Raw genomic sequence first — 19,460 nt, 5'->3', positions numbered from 1 at the left:
CCCAGTGCAGGAAGGAAATAAATAATTCTGCCTGGTTCATAATCAAAATTACATTATTTGCTTAGCAGAAAATAAAAAATGGCTATTTACAGAACTAAAGACACTAACAATCAGCTCTGGCTTTCCTCCAGAGTGCGCGTGTGAGCGCGTGTGCCACGCATGTGTGATCAACGGCTGCCGTACGTGTTCAAGGATGGAGGAAAGTGCTTATCTGTTTTTGAGCGAGTGCATGTACATACGAATGACTTGCAAGTGTGAGCAACATGTTAACGTGTGTGTGTGTGTGTGTGTGTGTGGGAGAAGACAGCAGAGAAAGTAGGTCAGCGCCTTGCCAAGGTTGTGCGCAGGCGCGCTGCTTACACAGGTCAGGGCGCTGCGTGGGGTTGCTATAGAAACATGCTGTTACATCAGCCCAGCCAAGGCCCTATGGAAGAGTATCACTCATCCAGACAGACCAGTTCTCCTGGAACTGTGAAACCTTAAAATAAAATAAAAAAATGCACTGGCCTGCTGTGTTACACCTAAATACAATCCACTTTTTTTTTTTCTCGTGACAGATATTTCTGGGATGTTTTATTTTTATTTTTATTCAGTTATTAAGTTTAGCTTTTAGTTTTATTTATTAGGCTGTTTTGTGCACAGAGACCAGGGATTGAATCTGGTCTGGGTTATGTGCTGATTCCCAATCCCACTGTCCTTTACTCTACTGGCAAACCCAATAAAACTTAAAGAAAGAAAGAAATAATACAAAAATGGGGTAAAAATGAAAGGTCTAAACTGTAACTCTTATTCTAACATTTAAAACTTTTTATAAGCTTTTTTTTAATTTATTGACAAATTAACAAATGCTGTGAAAATTTAAAATCATATCTTGGTAAACAAATGAAAAATCTTAACTGTCGCCCTTATTCTAACATTTAAAAGACTATTTTAATAAACAAATATTTAAAATGTTATTTATAAAAAGACCCTAATTAAAACAGTTCAGAAACATTTTTTTTCATACATTAATAAATTAACAGATGCTGTGAAAATTAAAGTGTCTAAATTGTCACCCACATACTAAAATAATTTTTTAATAAATAAATTAAAAAATATATATATATTGGTAAACAAACAAAAAATCTTAACTGTCGCCCTTATTCTAGAATTTAACAGACTATTTTATTAAACACTTTAAATATATATATTAATATATATATATATATAATATAATATATATATATATATATATACATACCACAGTATATATCTATATATATATAACACAGACTATATATACACAGTATATATATATATATATATACTATATTATATAATATATATATATATATATATATATATATATATATAAAAAAAACACAAATTTGATTTAAAAAATGAAGTGTCCAAACTGTCGCTCTTATTCTAAAGTTTAAACAACTATTTTAATAAACAAATAATTAAAATGTTAGAGTTCAAAAACTTTTGTTCATTTATTGATAAATTAACAAATACTGTGAAAATTTAAATGTCTAAATTGTCACCCATATTCTAAAATTAAAAATGTATTTTTTTTTTTTTTTTTTTTTAATTATTAGTAAAACAAAAAATCTTTGTATTACATAAATGACATAACTCCTAAGATCTAATAAAACATTCAGTAATGTGAAACACTAGAAACTAGAGAGGAAAGACGATCTTATACTTCACCTGGGACCAGAGGTATCGCACGGAGAGCCCTTCCTCTTCCGTGACTCTGGGGTGTTGGGGTCAAGGGCATTCTCCCCTGCAGCACTCATTTTCAGCATATGCACACCTGCAAAACAGGGTAGTCACAAGTCAGCCAATGGAGTCAAGTTAACCATTCTACTGAATAAACAAAATGCAGGACAATGAAGTTAAATCATCCAGTGAAGAAAACAACAGAAATGAGTCAGTAATGGCAGTTGTTATTGTCTGATACCAATATGTTGTTGTTTATAACTGATTTGATAATATCATCTAGAACTACAAATAATGGTAGAAAAAGAATCCCAGGCACCACTGCAGATTAACAGGTTCTGGAAAACCAGCAAACTTCAAATTAAACCAGTTCTGAAATAGTCCCATTTTACTGTAAACGCTATGACAGGCAACATATCTCGACCAGATTGAGAGCAACAGTCAGATGACTCCATATCAGGCATAGACTGAGGTGACCGCTCGTTCCTGCTAGCAATATGCATAAATCGATAGCTCCTTGCGAGGGAATCGCAAATCTGCTGTGAAAGGGCTTGCTAATTGAAAGCCTTCTTTGATCTGTGGTGCTATCCACCCAGTGCTACCATCTAACCCATGCTGTGTACTGCTAGAAGAGGCAACCGCTGAACCCCCATTCATGAGGATACTGTTTGCATATAAAGGGCTGGTCACACTGCACTTTTCATTCCATTGACTTCCATTCATACGCATGCAAACGCAGCAGACAGAAAACGTAAGCTCATGCGAAGCTCAAGTTTGGTGAACTGCCCTGTGAAATTTCTTACTACATGAAGATGTTAATGGAAGATTGCTGAGGCCTTCTAGCTGAACTAAAGTAATACAAAATTCAAATCTGCAGGACTGCAGCAAAGTATGGATGACATATTTTTACATTTTGCATGTATTTGTAAAATTATTTTTTTTTAGATACTATTTTGATAAAAAAAAAAAAAATTCTAATTATTATAATGAAATCAAGCTTTCTGATCAGTCTCTTTTAGTAAAATCAACAAATTAAATTCATTACCCCCCCAAAAAAAAAACTTCACACAGCGCTGTTTAAAAGTTTGGGGTCAAGTTTTTTTTTTTTTTGTTTATCCAAAATGGTAATATTGCAAAATATTATTACAATTTAAAAGAACCACATCTATTTGAATATTTTTAAAAAAAAATCATTCTAGTATGCTGATTTAGTGCTCAAGAAACAACTCTTTGATTAAAAAAAACAGCATTTATTCAAAATAGATTTTTTTTGCAACAATATAAATGTCTTTACTGTCACTTTTGATCAATTTAATGTGTCCCTTTGAATAAAAGTATAAAAACTGTTTCTTTTAAAGAAAAAAAGATAAAGACTGACCCCAAACTTTTGAACAGAAATGTACTTACAGATTTAATTTAATATATATAATTTTCTTTTCATATATCAGAAATGAGAATGAGATTTTATTCTGAAAAAAAAAAAAAAAAAAAACATTAGACATTTTAGCTAGACTCACAACATCCAATTTTCTATGTCCTGTTTACTTGAGCAAACGTTCTCCACAAGCATCAGGTGTCTTCAGTGGCAGTATGTAACCATAGAAACAGGACACATTCAAGCTGCACATAAGGGACTCCTGAAGAGCATTGATACAACAAACATACATACCATTGCACAAAATACCAATCAAGGTATTCAGAACCAATACATGTCGACTTGTCCAACCCTTCATAACAGAAAAACTCTGTAGCTACTGATATTGACTAAACAACCATGCTAGGATAGAAAGCTTTTTTTTTTTTTATTCAAGCTAAAAAGTCTTCAGTGATGATGAAAAGCAAGGTCGTTACTGCAATACAAATAATATGTTGAATATGGCTGGCTGTGGCTGAAGTCAGATGAACTGCATGTAAATGGCAAGACCACACTTGGGACAGCACTAAATTCCTCCAGATAAACAATTCCAACGATGTTCAATCAAATAAAAGCCCCAAGTTAAAAGAAATGAGAGCTAGAGACGTTTGAAAATAATAATACTGAATAAATTAATTAATTAATATATTAAAAGCCAGTGTTTCGTCACCTTTTACGTGATAGCACCTGCCCCAGTTCCCCTGGAGAAGAGTACACCACCCCATAATTTGGTTGTCTCAACAGCAATTGTTCACCTAGAAAGGCCAACTGAAACTTTCTCTGAAAGTAATTCCTGCTCTACTTGCAGCTCTGACAATTCTTTCAGTTTGAAGAAGATCATTCGCCATATCTTGTGTTTGGTTTCTCCACTTGGGGAGGCCACAACCCAAACCAGAGCCTGGCTCCTCAGGCACAGTCCGCTTTGATCTGCAAGGCCTGAACAGGCTGCTATTGTGGGTCAGTTGAAAACCTCCAGCGGCCCCTAATCCCTGGCAGCTCCATTTCCAGCAAATTCACCTCAAACAGGCCCATTTAAGTTGAGGAGAAAAAAAACAATCACAGAATTTAGGCTGGTTTTAAAATTTAAACACTTGAACAGCATTTTAGGAGAAAAAAAACAAGCCATTTTCTTGTATTACAAGCTTTAGCATTGACACATTCCACAATGTCAATCACTGTTGAAGGACGTGAATACCTATACTTAAAGGATTAACAACAAGCATTTACAATCTATAATATTATAAATCCCTAATTCACACATCTGAGAAATTCTTTAAGTATGTTTGAATAAACTAAGGACACACCACCCCATTTTTTGAGGCCCATGAGAATGTGAAACATGACCTATGCATGTGAACATGCAAAATTGTTCAGAAATTAGGCTAGATCCTAAGAAAATCCACCAGGACATAATGACTCCCGTGCATGTGTGGCCTTTACTGTAATTATCAACAGCTTACGCCAGTGTGTTCAGTTTTCAGTTCAGTGTGCCAGTGTTCAGTTCAGCCCTGCTCAGTCAAATGTTGAGGAAAACCAACCGACAGGTAATGAAGATACCTGTGCTTAGACTTGAGAATAACCAGTCACATTTCTCATGTTGCATGAGTTATCTGCATCAGCTAAAGCTGACGTCAAAAGAAATGGACATGTGACTTACACAAAAGCATCTTTAGAAACTTAGTATATTTTACCTTCAACTTCCCAAAACTTTGGAAACTTTGCTAGCTTTTTTAGCTAATGGGAAGTCAAATCAATGTTAGAAGGACACCATTTCTGTCCCTCAATATTCCAGAGGAGAGATATTTTTAATACATCAAAGCATGCCTGTTCACATTAACAACTTTTTACACGTATCATTGTAGTTTAAGAAGAAAAACAATTTTTTGCATAAGTCACATTCGTCTTTCAACCAAGTTAGTCTTTCTCTTACCGTCTGCTGTTTGCCGAAGCTCATATTTCACGCTAGATAAGAAATATTTGGCAACGTCCAATCTGATTTCAAATTCCCTCACCAAATGCAGTAGATATTGCACGTTTTAACCACTAAGCTGTACGAAAGAAGTTGACGAAACAGTCATAAATCTTGTCTATAGGTCAACTTAGTCCTGTTTATAAGTTTAATAAACTCAGTAAGTCTGTAGAAAGTTTGCATGTAAGAATCTTATATCTGCTAATAAGTTGTGGAAATACTAAAAATACAAATAATAAATCTCTGTCTAAAGCATGGATAAGAGAGTGCATACTGTATCTTTTCTGCCAAGAGGCAAAAAAACCCTTAGTTATTAAGCACTACCATCATGTGATACTAATATCTAAATATACTATTTCTTTTAATTCATACACATCTCCCATCTTTGCATTTGCTGTTAGTAGTAGGGCTGTGACGGTGGCAGATTTTTACCACCGCGGTGGTAATGGTCCAACTACCGCCGGTGGCGTGGTGTTGATTCATAAATAATGAATATTAATTTTATATATATATATATATATATATATATATATATATATATATATATACTAATAATAAATGAGGCTCATCTATTAACAAAATCGGTGTTTATTTTAGCACCTCTGTCAATGAAAACGCAGCCTGCAAAACACTAAAATAAATATCAAAGAAATAGTACAGTTAAACAAGAAAGTAAAAATAAGAAAGTTAACACCCTGTCTGCAGGACATGAGCGGCGCGGCGCGACACTACAAAATACTATAGAATTCATTATAATCAATCGGTGATGCTACACTGGATACAGCACTACACAACATGACAAATCCCTGACAGTAAACTGCCTCGACCTGTTTATGAGGCACTGACACAAGAGTTCAAATGTCCTGGTTAGACACTAGACAAACCTGTTGCGATGCGGTGTCACGTCCGGTGTAGACACGGTTCACTGAAAAAAAGCCTCGTCCGTTTGGGAAGGTGCGTGCGCAGTCAGCAGAGGCTCACGGAGACAGGTGAAAGTATAAATCTAACAGGCACATTAACTCCTCGTCTGCACGCACTCTCTTTGAAAAAGGAAAAGTTGCCAAATTTATTGGTAACATCTTTCATTTATCACTGTCTCGTTTGTATTTGGCCAGTTTGGAGAAACTAAGCCTCACTAAACCTTACCAGACAGGCGTTTGCGATCATGGGAACTTGAAGTCACTTGTACAAACGTGGATGGGTGACATGAATGGAGATGGCTCCAGATCGGCGAAGAAGTTTGGTTTCAGAAAAAGGTCCATCGCCCAACACAAAATCAATCTGCTGAATGCATAAACTGTATTTTCTTGAACTCAAACCTGCCAATCTAAAGGAAACGCTGTGTATGGCGTTTGAGGTAATTTGTAAATTACCATAGATTTAAAGTCTAAATAAAACAATTTGCAACTATAACTGTTATTACACTTGTATACAAAACAACTGTGCGTAGAGTGCATGACGTCACGTGCACTACCGCCGGTGGCAGTAGACAACTGCGGTGGCGCAGTTGTCACGGCCACTGTCACAGCCCTAGTTAGTAGAATATCATGAGACTTCATATGCAATATCATAAGAGTTTACAAAATCAATAATGTGGATACCTTGTACTAGGTGTAGTGATTTATCAATACCAGCACATACATACAAAACACACACTCACACACAAACAAGCAATGTTATGATGCCCAATATAACCAAAACACAGTTTTTTACACATTAAAATAAACAAGTAAAAATAAATTCAAATGTTTTTAATTTAGCTTCACCAGGCAGACAAACATGTGCATACTTGTGTGTGTGTGTGTGTCTCTTTATATCATGGGTGTGACTTTTCCCTGGTGCCAATCGGCTACCTGTGCTGGCTGGCTGCTGACCTGGTTATGGGAGGTCCTCTGTCAGTGTGAATGCTGTCCTCGGGGCAACCCACCACCGAATCATCAGACGTCTGAGTTTTGATGTCTCACTGCATAGTTTGTAAACATACATAAATGTGCTGGGTGAATATGCGTGGGGTACCTCAGGGCTTAGTACTTAGCCCCCTCTTATTCTCGATAAACACACCGTCAGTGGGCATAAAGCACAAAGCTTGTCCTATCACTGCACATACTATACAAGACTGACCATCGTTTCAGTGTGACAACATCATGATCCTGACTTGTATCTATGACTGCATTTCAATCTCAGCCTGGACAAAAAGTCACTACCTTTTGGGTTCAACAATACTCCTCTGAGAAAGAAACCTGAGAGTAGTGTTTGATGACCAGTTAAAGTTCACTACCAACATGTTGAGGACTAGTCTTGCAGATTTGTTTTACAACTTCAGAAAACCGACCCAATGTGTCTAGGTATGCTGGAGAGTTCTTAGTTGAGGCTCTCAGATGACCTAAAAGAGAAAACTGACTATAGATGATAAAAGTTTATCAATGCAGTGGTTGACTTCAGGACCCACAACAAATAACAAAAATACCCAAAATCCCCAAAAAAATTAAAAAAATTTTAAAATTAGATTAAGTCTTATTTTAAAACATTTTGTCAACTTGAGACCCCCTGGAAGTTTGCAGAGGCCCCTAGTGGGCCCAAGCCCTCTGTTTGAGAACCACTGCTCTAAAGTCAATTATAGCACCCCCTGTAGTAACACTGATAATGCAATGCGTATTTGTGTCGCAATGTGAATTTCAGAATGTGAATTGAGTGAAAGTGAGCTTGCACAGCTAGAAGCATTCACATACTCAGATAGACTATGTTTTGGGTGTAAGAAAATTATCAGTACAGAAGTGAACTATTAAACTAATTTGACACAAATATTTTAATAAACAGCATTCACAGTTTTCCCTATTTAACACTGATGAAATATTCATAAAGAGCAAACTGTGAAGAACTCTTCACTTCAACAAAATCAAGAGGATCTCATTCTTTCTAATAGTACAAAAACAAAAAACCTCATCATCATCCTCACCACATCCACAACAACATTTTACAATCTAAACACTTTAATCTGCACTCGCTTTGGTCACTCACTCTCCATGCTAATGTGTAAATTTTCCTCACACTTCCTTCAGCAGACAAACAAACTATGAATGCCCTAGGAGGCCTGCAATCCCCTCACATGCTCTGCACACACACACTCTCCCATGCATATGTGCACGCACACAAAGTCGGCCTGAAGGTAAACAACCTGCTTATGGGAGAAAAAAACAGTGGGAGGGATATTCTTTTTCACTCTCTCTTTCTCTCATTCACTCACGCACCTGAGGCAGGGCTCAGCTGTCACCTATGAAGTTGGCCAACTCAGCCTGTCCGGTCAGAGAACAGTCCACGACAGTTGCGCTAACCCCTCTGTCAGCATGAGCTATGGCCGCGTGTCTCGCCATTTCCCAGGATATGGGGCTCCTTCTCGTCGAGAGCTACACTAATCACCTTCGCGCAGACAGAACAGCAACCTATGTCACTGAGCGAGAGGGAGAGACCACCATGCACTGAAGGAGAGGGGATGAAAAGTATTGTTTACACACTCTTATCAGTGCTCACATCAGGTGAAAAGAGAAAATGCATCTCATAAATGTGAGCTAATAGGGTACAGCCCAACAGGATAGGGGAGAGGCCCTCGTAGAGGAGACCAGCGGCAGAGCGATGAAGTTTCAAAACAGACAAATCCCACGCCTGACTGCACATACCCGCCCCCCTGCGTCCATCAATGGTTTGCTCCATGAGAAGCCGTGGAGTCACTGTTGCTGTCTACCTCCCCATAGCAATACAGACGAGAGAGAAAATGTATACAGCTCTCCCTGAAAATCTGAACACAGTGTGAGGCTGAAGCAACAGTCGTGACTCATTCTTTGATGATGCACCAATTAATTCAATATTTCTCATAAAAACGTGAGCTTCCTAAAGCGGAAATTTGACCAAAATTATTTTTTTTTATTTTATATAATGATCCAAGGCATGTGCAAAACAAAATTTTCAAAGTGGATTAGTTAAGAGTTTGTCTGAATGAAAAAAAGTCAGGTTCACCTGACTGGACTTGACTGATTGATAATACTTGCTCTATATATTTATATAATTAAAAAAAACTTATTTTTTAGCAAGTAATTAAAAAAAAATAATAATTTTTGGTCTAATTCTGAATAAATCCACCTTAAGATTGTGGCACATGTCTTTTTGCTGTAAAATCTTCACTGATTTATATTAAGTAAAGGTAAGAATAACTAATATTGTTAATAATATTTTAAGATGAACTGGACTGAAGCAACTTGGGTTTTCGTGATTATCCTTACAATTTCTTTTTAGAAAAATCATGTTAAATATATCAAATATGATACATCTGGCTTTTGAAGAATGTTTACTTGTACATCTTTTAATCATCATTGCATTTTATTATATTATTATATTTTTTGCCCTCCACAATAAAAACTACAAAGCTTTAAGCATGCAAGTATCATAAAAAGTATTTAAATATCATTTTAAAAGACATATTATTGGGTGATATACAGTGATGAGTTATACATGAGATATAGGCCTACAGTGATATTTCTGATACAAATATTGTACACCTTCTGATACAATATTTGCGCTCAGTTTGGCCCTCTGAAAAAGCTTCATATTCTCTTATAACATCATACCTATTGGATCACAGAAGCCTGATGTATCAAACACTCCACGCAATAAAAACACATGCGTAAACATTTTAAAATATATATAATTTTTATATTTTGTCTACAGCTTCAATAAACTGCTCCATTTTAAAAAACCTGAATGATGTTGATGAAAAAAAGACTTATTTCGTATGTCTGGCTTTACAGTGTTAAGAAGAAATAGCCCAACGCAGAAAGGCTCTTTTCAACACGGCAAACAGAAGCTATAGTAGCAGCAATATGCACTAAGTGACATAACTACAGAGAAACAGGATCTGAACAGCTCTAAATTACAGTGTCAACTTCAACAGCATGCAAACAAGTCCGGCTTAAAATGAGGTCAGTGGATTCTTATGCAGTTTGAGAAATAAAGAATCAATGTTTGTTATTTTAAAACTGCATTTACTTTGATAGTGATAATAAAGAAGAACACTTCATTGGAAATCTGCCTTTGTTTGGTGTCTTCATTCATGCACATATTCTGCTCCTGCACACAGACCAATAACACACACAAAGCTGCACACACAAAACAGCGTGCTTCAGTTTTATAGGTTTAAAAACAAAGTAAACTCAGAATCTATTTGAAAACCACTGTGCTACACCATAGCTTTTCTCTTCTATTCAGTGTAATTGCACCCTTGAGTATGCACTTGATTTTCCAATAGTCTCCATATTTTTTCACCTCCTCTGACCTTAGGCTGCAGTCTTGCAAAGAAACAAACGTAAAATTGAAAACAAATGAAACACTCAATTCTATTTTCTATTTCTATTCATGAGAAGAGAGCTTTTTTTTTAAACCTGATCAGCATTAAATTACCCAAAACATACTGTTTAACGCTGTACTGTTGACATGAGAAAGAGATCACGGGTTCCATAACACAAAACACATGTCAAACAAAATCCGATAATTAAGGGAAAATTGTTGGGAGAGTACAACCTAAGCATGTGAAAGAAGTCTGACGACTATGGCTAAGAAACCAGGTGTCAGAGCACTGTACAATCGACACAAACACCTTTAAAGAAAACACAGGCACACTCAAGCAATCATCATATAAGCTAAACAAACTGCCTTTTTCCAAACTGAGTTGAGAAGCCATTAAGGTCTTCATGCAAGTCAGTGATTACCCTCATATTAAGAGGGAAGTCTGTCAATTCAGTTGGTTTCCAAGCAACAAAGTGATTAGCATGAGCTTTTTTCCATACATTAGGAAATGAAGTAAATTACATTTTAGTCGTGGGTTTTTGCATTTGATTACAGCTTGTATAATACCAGTAACCAGGATGTAAACATACCATAGGACAGCTTTAAACTAAATCTGTGCATGTTGTACGATCTGCATTTTAAAACATTTACATTTAGCAGACGCTTTTATCCAAAGCGACTTACAAATGAGAACAATAGAAGCAAAAAAAAATCAACAAAAGAGCAATGATATTAAATAAATATTTTTATTAAATAATAAAAAATATAAAAAAAAAAAAAAACAAAAATAGAATAATCATATAATAAATAAAAAGAAAACAGATATAATAGATAAAAAGAGTAGCAAGTTGTGATAAATCCGGTTTTTGCTTTAAAGCAGTTTAACATAATAATGCAACATAACAAAATGTGAAAAAAATAAAGGGGTATGAAGACTTTCTATAGGCACTTTATAGCATGTTGGTGAAAACAGAATTAATTACACTTTTTCCAAAATTAAAGCAACCATGGCACAATCCTAGACTAAAATATCTATTACAAAACTAAAAAAGGTCTGCACTATCATCAAATATATAAAATGTCATTAGGTGAGTTTCTGTATCAAATTTTCTTAACTTCAACAATCCATCTCTCTTTGTCCATATTTGATGATTAATATACATGTGAATCTGTAATTCAGACTAATTAGATTTCAGTGTGGGCGGAACTAGAAAATATCAAAGACAAGAACAAAGCAATCAACAAAAAGCGCATGCATACATTAAAACTATGCTAATAATTAAACTACCCAAGTGTGAGTGTGAAAATTTAACTGCAAAATAAAAGAGCGCAGACAGATGCAGTGCAGGCACAATCGGGTTTCACATTACCATGACAACTGTAGGCTCTGTTGAACTACCACTACACATCTAGTATAAGCAAATGCAGAAAACACCATGCAGTGGGGCCAAGGAAAAGTGTTACACCTGCACCGACTGTCCCCAGCACTGATCATTCATATCTGCAACGCCTCAAAGCAGTGTGCTGCGCTCAATACCTTATTTGTTTGAACAAAATGGACTGTCTTATGGACACAATTTATCGGTTAACTTTGCAGTGATGACAATTAGTTGACAGTTGTGACTTCAACAATAAGGGAGCTACAGTTTTGGAAGCTACTTCCACATTTACATTTATTCATTTAATAAATGACTTTATCCAAATAAAAAAAATACAAGCAGAAGTGAAACTATTGTGTGCCAAGATACAAGCTACTGAATATTTTTAGAAAGCTACACAACAAGTTACCAAAAAAATAAATAAAAAATAAAAATTTATATATATATATATATATATATATATATATATATATATATATATATATATATATATATATATATATATATATATATATATATATATATATATATTTTGAAAGAATATTTTCAATAATATTAATGCTAAGTGTTTTGCTTGTATGCTAATAAATATATAAACTCTAATTTATATAAACAAATAGAAAAAGCAGTAACAACTTTACAATACCTTTCAAATGTTTCAGAGGTCAGTAGATTTCACGATGTTAAAGAAGTCTCTTGCTCAGCAAGGCTGGATTTTTTTAAAATAATAAAAATACAGTATTATTGTGAAATATTATAATTTAAATGAACTATTTTCTATTTGAATATATATATTTAAAAAAAAAAATGTAATTCCGTGATGGCAAAGCAAAATTTTCAGCAGCCTTTACTCCAGTCTTCAGTGTCACGTGATTGTTCAGAAATCTTTCTAATATGCTGATTTATGCTCAAGAACTATTTATACTTGAATGTTTTAACAGTATTTTGGTGTAAACCATTTTTTCAGGATACTTTGATTAATAGAAAGTTCATAAGAACAGCATTTAGAAAAGCAAATAAATCTTTTGAAACATTATGCATGTCTTTACTATTACATTTAATGAATTTATTACATTTAGAATGCATTCTTGCTAAATAAATGTATTTATTTTTTCTCGCCCAAAAATCTGAAAGAACCAAAACATTTGAATGGTGGTGTATTGAACTTTTTTTTTTTAAATCACTATAAAACAATGTATGATCAAACCATCTGAATCAATAAAATGAATACCCAATATTATGTTACGAGTATCTGATTTTTGCCTCTGCACACATGATGCTACACGTGTAATATAATGTGACATAAACAACCGTGATGTAAGGTTTAGTCATGCCGCCACTACTTGGAGAAAATAGCTTGTTACTGGAAGCGTTACACTGTTCTGAAAACAGCTGAGCTACTGTCACGCCACTAAGAATGCATTTCAGTTAGTACCATCACAACTTGTAGTTAGTTACTCCAAAACACTGGATGATTATATAAACATTTCCTCCAATAAAAAAGCTTGCTACTGCTGGATCCACAGTGTCAGCTGTTGCCAATTCAGGTTATTTTTTAATACAGCTTCGAGCTTCTGGATGATTTGCCAACTTACTTGATCTAGGGCTCCAGAGGGATGCTCATTGAGGGGAACTCTATGGCTGTGGTCCACTGGGTTTATGGGGTGGGAGAGATCTCAAAGAGAGGGGGCTATGGCGCCACACCCTCTCTGTCATGCAGAACCATCCCACCGGGGGGAGGCAGCAGAGAATGGACACCCTATGTAACCTGTGCAAGAAGTAAAGCATTGTATCAGAATTTACAGGCATTGCAGGCTACATTTACAAAACAGTAGAATATGGCCATCAGTCCTATGGTGTCTTATACTGTTACCTACTGTTAAGAAAGTAATTAAAAAAATTAATAATTAAAAACGTACTTAAAAAAAATTAAGTAATTGATGTAAAGCTGAAACAATATAAAATATATACATAATAATAAAATTACTAAAACTTAAACCTAAATTAAAAAGAAAACTGAAAATATATAATATAAAAACTAATTAAAAGTATATAAATAATACTAAAATAACACTGCAGTACTGTTGTCGCCCATAGCCGTTAGACTTCACAAAAGAACTGACTGGCAGATATAAAACTCTGCTTATTTTTTTTATTTTTTTTTTGCCTTAAATGTAGCATAAACATTTATTTATTTATTTCAAAATAATTATTTGTCATTATCTGTCATTATTTATTTTTGTTAGTATTCTGTCTGTCTGTTTATTTATTTTAATTAATTCATTCATTTAAATGTGCTTTTTTAAAACTAAACTACGTGGCATTTACCTATCAGTGTAAAAGGAAAACGTAAAAATAAACCGCAAAAGTAAGCAGAAGTTATGTAACATCAAGCATACATGAAAGTCATGCTATCAGTGAATATGAAAATTCTACACACTGAGACAGTCTAGTCATAGATTCATGTGAGTGCAAAATCATTTTTTGCATTGCCATAGCAACTGTAAGGTCTGTTACACTAGTTGGCCACACCAATAAAGCCTCACTATGGCTTGGCAAAGTGTTTATACAATTGCACCATATCCACATCTATAACATGCTGCACATCAGCACAGAATGTGACTTCACAGAGGACCTTGATGGTTAAAAAGTGGGCAAACATTTCCAGCCCATCAAAAAAAGACAGCATTTAGGCCTTTCATCCGTATTGTGCGTGTACAGCAATGTAAGTGATTGTCTTAAAAACACTTTTTAGCTTTAGTATCACATACAAAATGGGTCGAGATCCGAGATCTGTAGGTGGTTTAAATGAAAGTTACTGAAGTGTACAGAGAAAATCTAGCTATTTAATAACGGAGGTCAATGGACTGAATGAGAGTCTGGGTCTGTAAAACCCAACGTGGCTGACTTACTTGATCTAGGGCTCCAGAGGGATGTTCATTGAAGGGAACACTATGGCTGTGGTCCACTGGGTTTATGGGATGGTAACTGGAGGACAGAGAGGGGGTTACAGAACCATACCCTCCCTGTCATGCAGAACCATCCCACTAGGGGAGGCAGGAGGATATGGGCACTCAGTGCAACCTGTAGATGAATCACAAGAAAAAATTAAGGGTTGACGGTATAAAATCAATTCCACAATCATCAAAATGGCAAATCGCTGTCATTGTGAAAGCCCCTTAAGACACATATTGATGAAAGCCAGCACTGTCTCAGCTTTGCCATGAAGTTTCATGAAAAGAAAGAGATTATTAAATGAGGAGCTATTCTATTTGGATACCAGCTTCGGGCAAGCATCTGATCTGCACTGAGGTGTGATCAAATCTGATGATTTGCATACAGCGAGAAGATGAAAGCAAAGATTTCCTGCTGCGTTAATTAAGAACCTTTTACTTCACCTCAACAGATGTGAGACCTAGGGCAGACAGCACTGATGGTTTGATTGAATGAGTGCTTGTGTGTGTTCTAGATTACAGCAACTAGGAAACCATAAAGCTTTTGACTTCAGATGGGCCTTTGTTCTTGTTCCAGTATTCTCCACCAACAATATTGATTCTCATGGGGCCCTTGAGGAATTTGAAGTGCAGGCTATCAATTTAAGCACCAGTGGGATCATATCTTTTCATTTTTTAAAGAACAAGGATACCAGCAGATTTAAAACAAAAAACTGTAGGGCTACATTTATTAATAATGAATGCTTTGTTCATTACTTGGAACACACAGCCTAGATATGTAATACAACGGCATGATATTGTGCTATATAAGCCAAAAATAAGATTAAAATGTATTGGGTATTTAATTCAAAAAACTGCCTGGAGTTAAAGTCTGCTTAAGATAAAAAAAAAAAAATTAAAATTCATATTTTACTCACAATGTAATGGGAGAGTAAATAAAAAAGGAAAAAAGGCTTTTAGAATGCTTGAGAACTACTGATTAGCCCTCATTACGATGAATAATATACATGTCTTTAAATAAAAAAAAAAAATATGGCAAATGACCGTATCACCCTAAACACTGTGGTTTCTAGACAGACAGCAGGATGAGACAACCTCAAAATGAATATCCTTCTCATACAACAATGCAAAGTTTCTTACCTAGATAGGCACAAATTTCTGGATTATGTGAAAAAAAAAAAAAAAAAAAAAGAGACTGCTGTGTGATTTGAGAGCTGTGAAACTACCACAGCTATACAGAATAAATTGGTTGTAGTCAGTTAAATAATTTGGTATTCATTAGACATTATGCAGAATGCCACAAACCAGAATTAGGTATTTCAGAAAGCAATGTGTTAAGTGTTCATAACATTCTATGAATTTTATATGAAATGCAATAGGATTATGCATGAGGAATACCGTTCATTAATCAAATTTAGTGTACACAGTGGAAAAGAAAATCTGAGCTTTAAAATGTCAGCAGCATGATCAAAGAACACCAAATGCAGTAGCTGTTGTCTCTTAATGTTTTTGTATGAAAACATCATGACAGCACAGCTGATGTCAGCATTATCTTGTTTTTTTTTTTGTTTTGTTTTTTAACACCGCAATCATATGCTGTCCCAGTACAGAATGATGAGAAAGTCAAGATATCATAAAGTCATCAGTACACTTGCAATGCATGCGGGTGTACATTTTGATTTGGAAATGATATTAAACCATACTGGTTTATGCAAATGAGTGGCATTTGAGTACCAGCTATGAGAACGGAACACATGAGCAGAATGCATCAATTTTGCAAGCAAATGCATACGACAACCGCAAATAACACAGCACTTCAGTTCCCAACTGTGACTTTCACATGTTATCTTCTTTAGCTATTAATCAGATAATTGATATCAAACACGTACACAACCGCTCAAAGTTTGGGGTAATTAAGATTTTTTCTCTTGAAAAAAATTAATACTTTTATTTAGCAAGGCTGCATTAAAATGATCAAAAGTGGTTTGTTTTCAGAAAAATTTGACATTTAAGACTTGAGAAACAGCTGCTGAAAATAAATAGCATTTTAAAACATTAAAATAGAATACATTTCAATACAAAATAGAAGGCATTTCAAATGACATATGGGCAAAATAATGCATAAAGTCTGAAAACTTTGTCTTTTCTTTTCTTTTTTTGTTACTCATAAAATATAGTTCTAGAATTTCTTTGAGTGAGATGTCAGGGCACATATTATGACAAACTAAACGAGCAAAAACCGTGATTTTATTCCAACTTGAAAGTCAGAAAAGTAAACTTTTTTTTTTTACTAAAACTACTGCAACTAAGAAAGGACAAAGAACAGAAAAAGGTGTGTGCTGTCATTCACAAAAGCAAGGCATAAAGCTTTGTTTGAAAAAGGTCAGAGTTTCACTGCCAGTGACTCTCCTATTGTGTCCACAGTTTGTGTAGTGATTACTTACATCTCCACTAACATCTGTAGATGAGAACTCTGAACACCATTTCCATGCATGTAACATCTGTGTATAGACTGAAATGACTTTCAGGAAACATTCAAATTCAAAACACTTCAAGAAGCATAATGACAATGAGTGAATTAGGGCATAGAAGCAGATTTCACTAAATGATTCCATCTGTATGCTCTGTTTATAGAAAAGGGACGTTAAACTGGACTAATGCAACACAGCAAAGTATCTCCCTAACTGATTGTTAGTAATAAGAATCTAATAATAGACTACTTCCCCACTGCTCATTGTTATAAGTAAGTACAAGAACCTCTGAATTTACAAACTGAAACAATAAACCTAATGATAAAATCTTTCATATCTATTCATTCATTTGCTTAATATAGTCACAGACTGTGAATACTGGAGAAAATAAAACATTTTTGAAAGCTAGATGACCAATACCATTTAAAGACAAAGTTCCGCTCTATGCAAACATACTGACCACACCGCAATGAATGAAATTTTGTAGGTTTTAATCATATCTGTTCTAGATGCATGTACATCTTTAATACAGGAACATTTACAAGGAAGTCTTACTGTGGGAGATTTACTGAAAAAGTAAGCCTATTTATGCCTTACAGGTAACTTGGTATTTTACAAATAAAATGACGGAAAGGGCAAAATGCAAAATATTTAGAAGAAGGTGTTGACTTTCAACCACTTTCCAGAATCCTAAAACAGCTGCTCAATGTTGACAAGTTCCCACAGCAGTCAGTCCCTCTGGATTTTGCAATTTCAATACATATTCAAGCAATCTCTGCATTATTTGCAATAGCTTACAACGTCTGTCTCATACTACCATCACATGGCTTCCAGGCTAGAAGACAATTTTACTAGTCATTTGTTTACACATTCAGCTCCATGGGAACCAACATAATTGTCAACAGGACTGTTTAGTTACATTGCAAAAAAATGTTTTCCAGTACAAATATCTAAATATTCTTAAATCAAGATATTTATTTGATAAGCAAAATGATTTAAGATAATAAGTCTTGTTTTCCAAGTTTATGTTTAAGAAAAAAGAGTCTTAATTCAAAGGAAAAACGATTAAAAAAAAACTATTTGTCTTACCGACTGAATATTACCAATATCCTGTCATTTTGCTCATCAAATAAATGTTTCTTGATATAAGAATATTTACATAATTGCAACTTTTTTCTTCTTTAGAGTATCTTTGTACCAGTTATTAAGAAAGATTTCTATTTGAGCATTGTGTTGTTTCATTACATGTGTTGTTTACAACTCCATGACAGATAAAACTTTCATTAAAACAGTTATAAGTTTGCTCATAATTAATAAATTAAGGAGGAAACATCCTTAGAACTGTTCTATTATAAGGCATATTAAAATGTAATGATTTTTTTAACAATTAAAGCAACACAAAAAACAAAGATTAAAATACCAATTATTAATATGGCAAATTTCATTTAATTTTTTCCATTAAATTAATTGGGAGAAAATTTAATTTAATGCCTCCCACAGACAAAAAGATCATGTTTTATTTTAAAAAGTAACATCTGAGAATTTTCAAAAAGAGAGAGTGGAAAGGGGTGTCAAAAATGGCAAGGTTTATAACAGGAGAGAGTGTGGCTCATGTTCTCCATGAAGAAACTGATGTTTCACTCACACTGAGCTTGTAACAATCTTGTACTTCTGAACTTTAGGGGCGAGACTGTCCCTCCCACCTCTGCTATCTCTAAATACAACTCCTGAGGCAAAGGAAGCAGTTAGCAGATGCTGCACTCGCAGAAACTGTTGCCCCTCGCCCAAACTTCCATGCAAAGGGGAAGCGGAGTTTGTCCATCTTGCACCGTTTCCGTGCGCTTTGAAAAATAACCCTGAGTTGTTGTTAAGCTCAGGCATGATCTGATAACAAGACATGGGACACTGAGTCCCGGGTCCCCATCTCGCCGTTCTCGTTGCACAGGGTGGGTGTCTGTTCACTGGCTTGAGCAGGCTTGCTTTCCTGTCCCTCTCACTCGTTCATTTGCTAGTTCGCTCTGGCGTGCTCTCCCTACCCCCACACATTCTCACAGGCTGCTGCACAAGCTTTTTTTCGAGAGAGATGTAGGTCAGCTCTCTGACGTCTAGGGAGGCACAGCTGAGCGCCCCTCTCCACGCTGCGGCAGAGAGAGACTCTCACACCGACACGCAGGGAAGGAAACTGCAAGAGCGCGCCGTGCGATATCGTCGCCTTTTGGGCGCGCTGGAATCTGG

General features: G+C 35.2%; 1 protein-coding gene across 4 annotated transcripts in view; it reads right to left on the bottom strand.

The window, feature by feature from the left end:
* LOC109055566 (nuclear receptor coactivator 1-like) overlaps positions 1-19,460 on the bottom strand; it is a 50,586-nt gene that overhangs the window by 28,416 nt on the left and 2,710 nt on the right. For 2 of the 4 annotated variants that reach the window (XM_042746602.1, XM_042746606.1), the window contains exons 2-4: positions 14,713-14,884; positions 13,396-13,568; positions 1,693-1,798 (exon numbers count right to left, since the gene is read on the bottom strand). In XM_042746602.1, the coding sequence (XP_042602536.1) occupies positions 1,693-1,790 (98 nt within the window). In that variant the 5' untranslated portion in view covers positions 1,791-1,798; positions 13,396-13,568; positions 14,713-14,884. Of the gene's footprint in view, positions 1-1,692; positions 1,799-6,961; positions 7,514-8,335; positions 8,937-13,395; positions 13,569-14,712; positions 14,885-19,460 lie in introns of those variants that run through there. The other 2 variants (XM_042746603.1, XM_042746605.1) reach the window with 2 other exon arrangements.

Source organism: Cyprinus carpio, chromosome B20, assembly GCF_018340385.1.
Source record: "Cyprinus carpio isolate SPL01 chromosome B20, ASM1834038v1, whole genome shotgun sequence".
Taxonomy (NCBI): Eukaryota; Metazoa; Chordata; class Actinopteri; order Cypriniformes; family Cyprinidae; genus Cyprinus; species Cyprinus carpio.
Note: the sequence above shows the minus strand (reverse complement) of the source record. Positions and strands in the feature narration are given on the sequence as shown.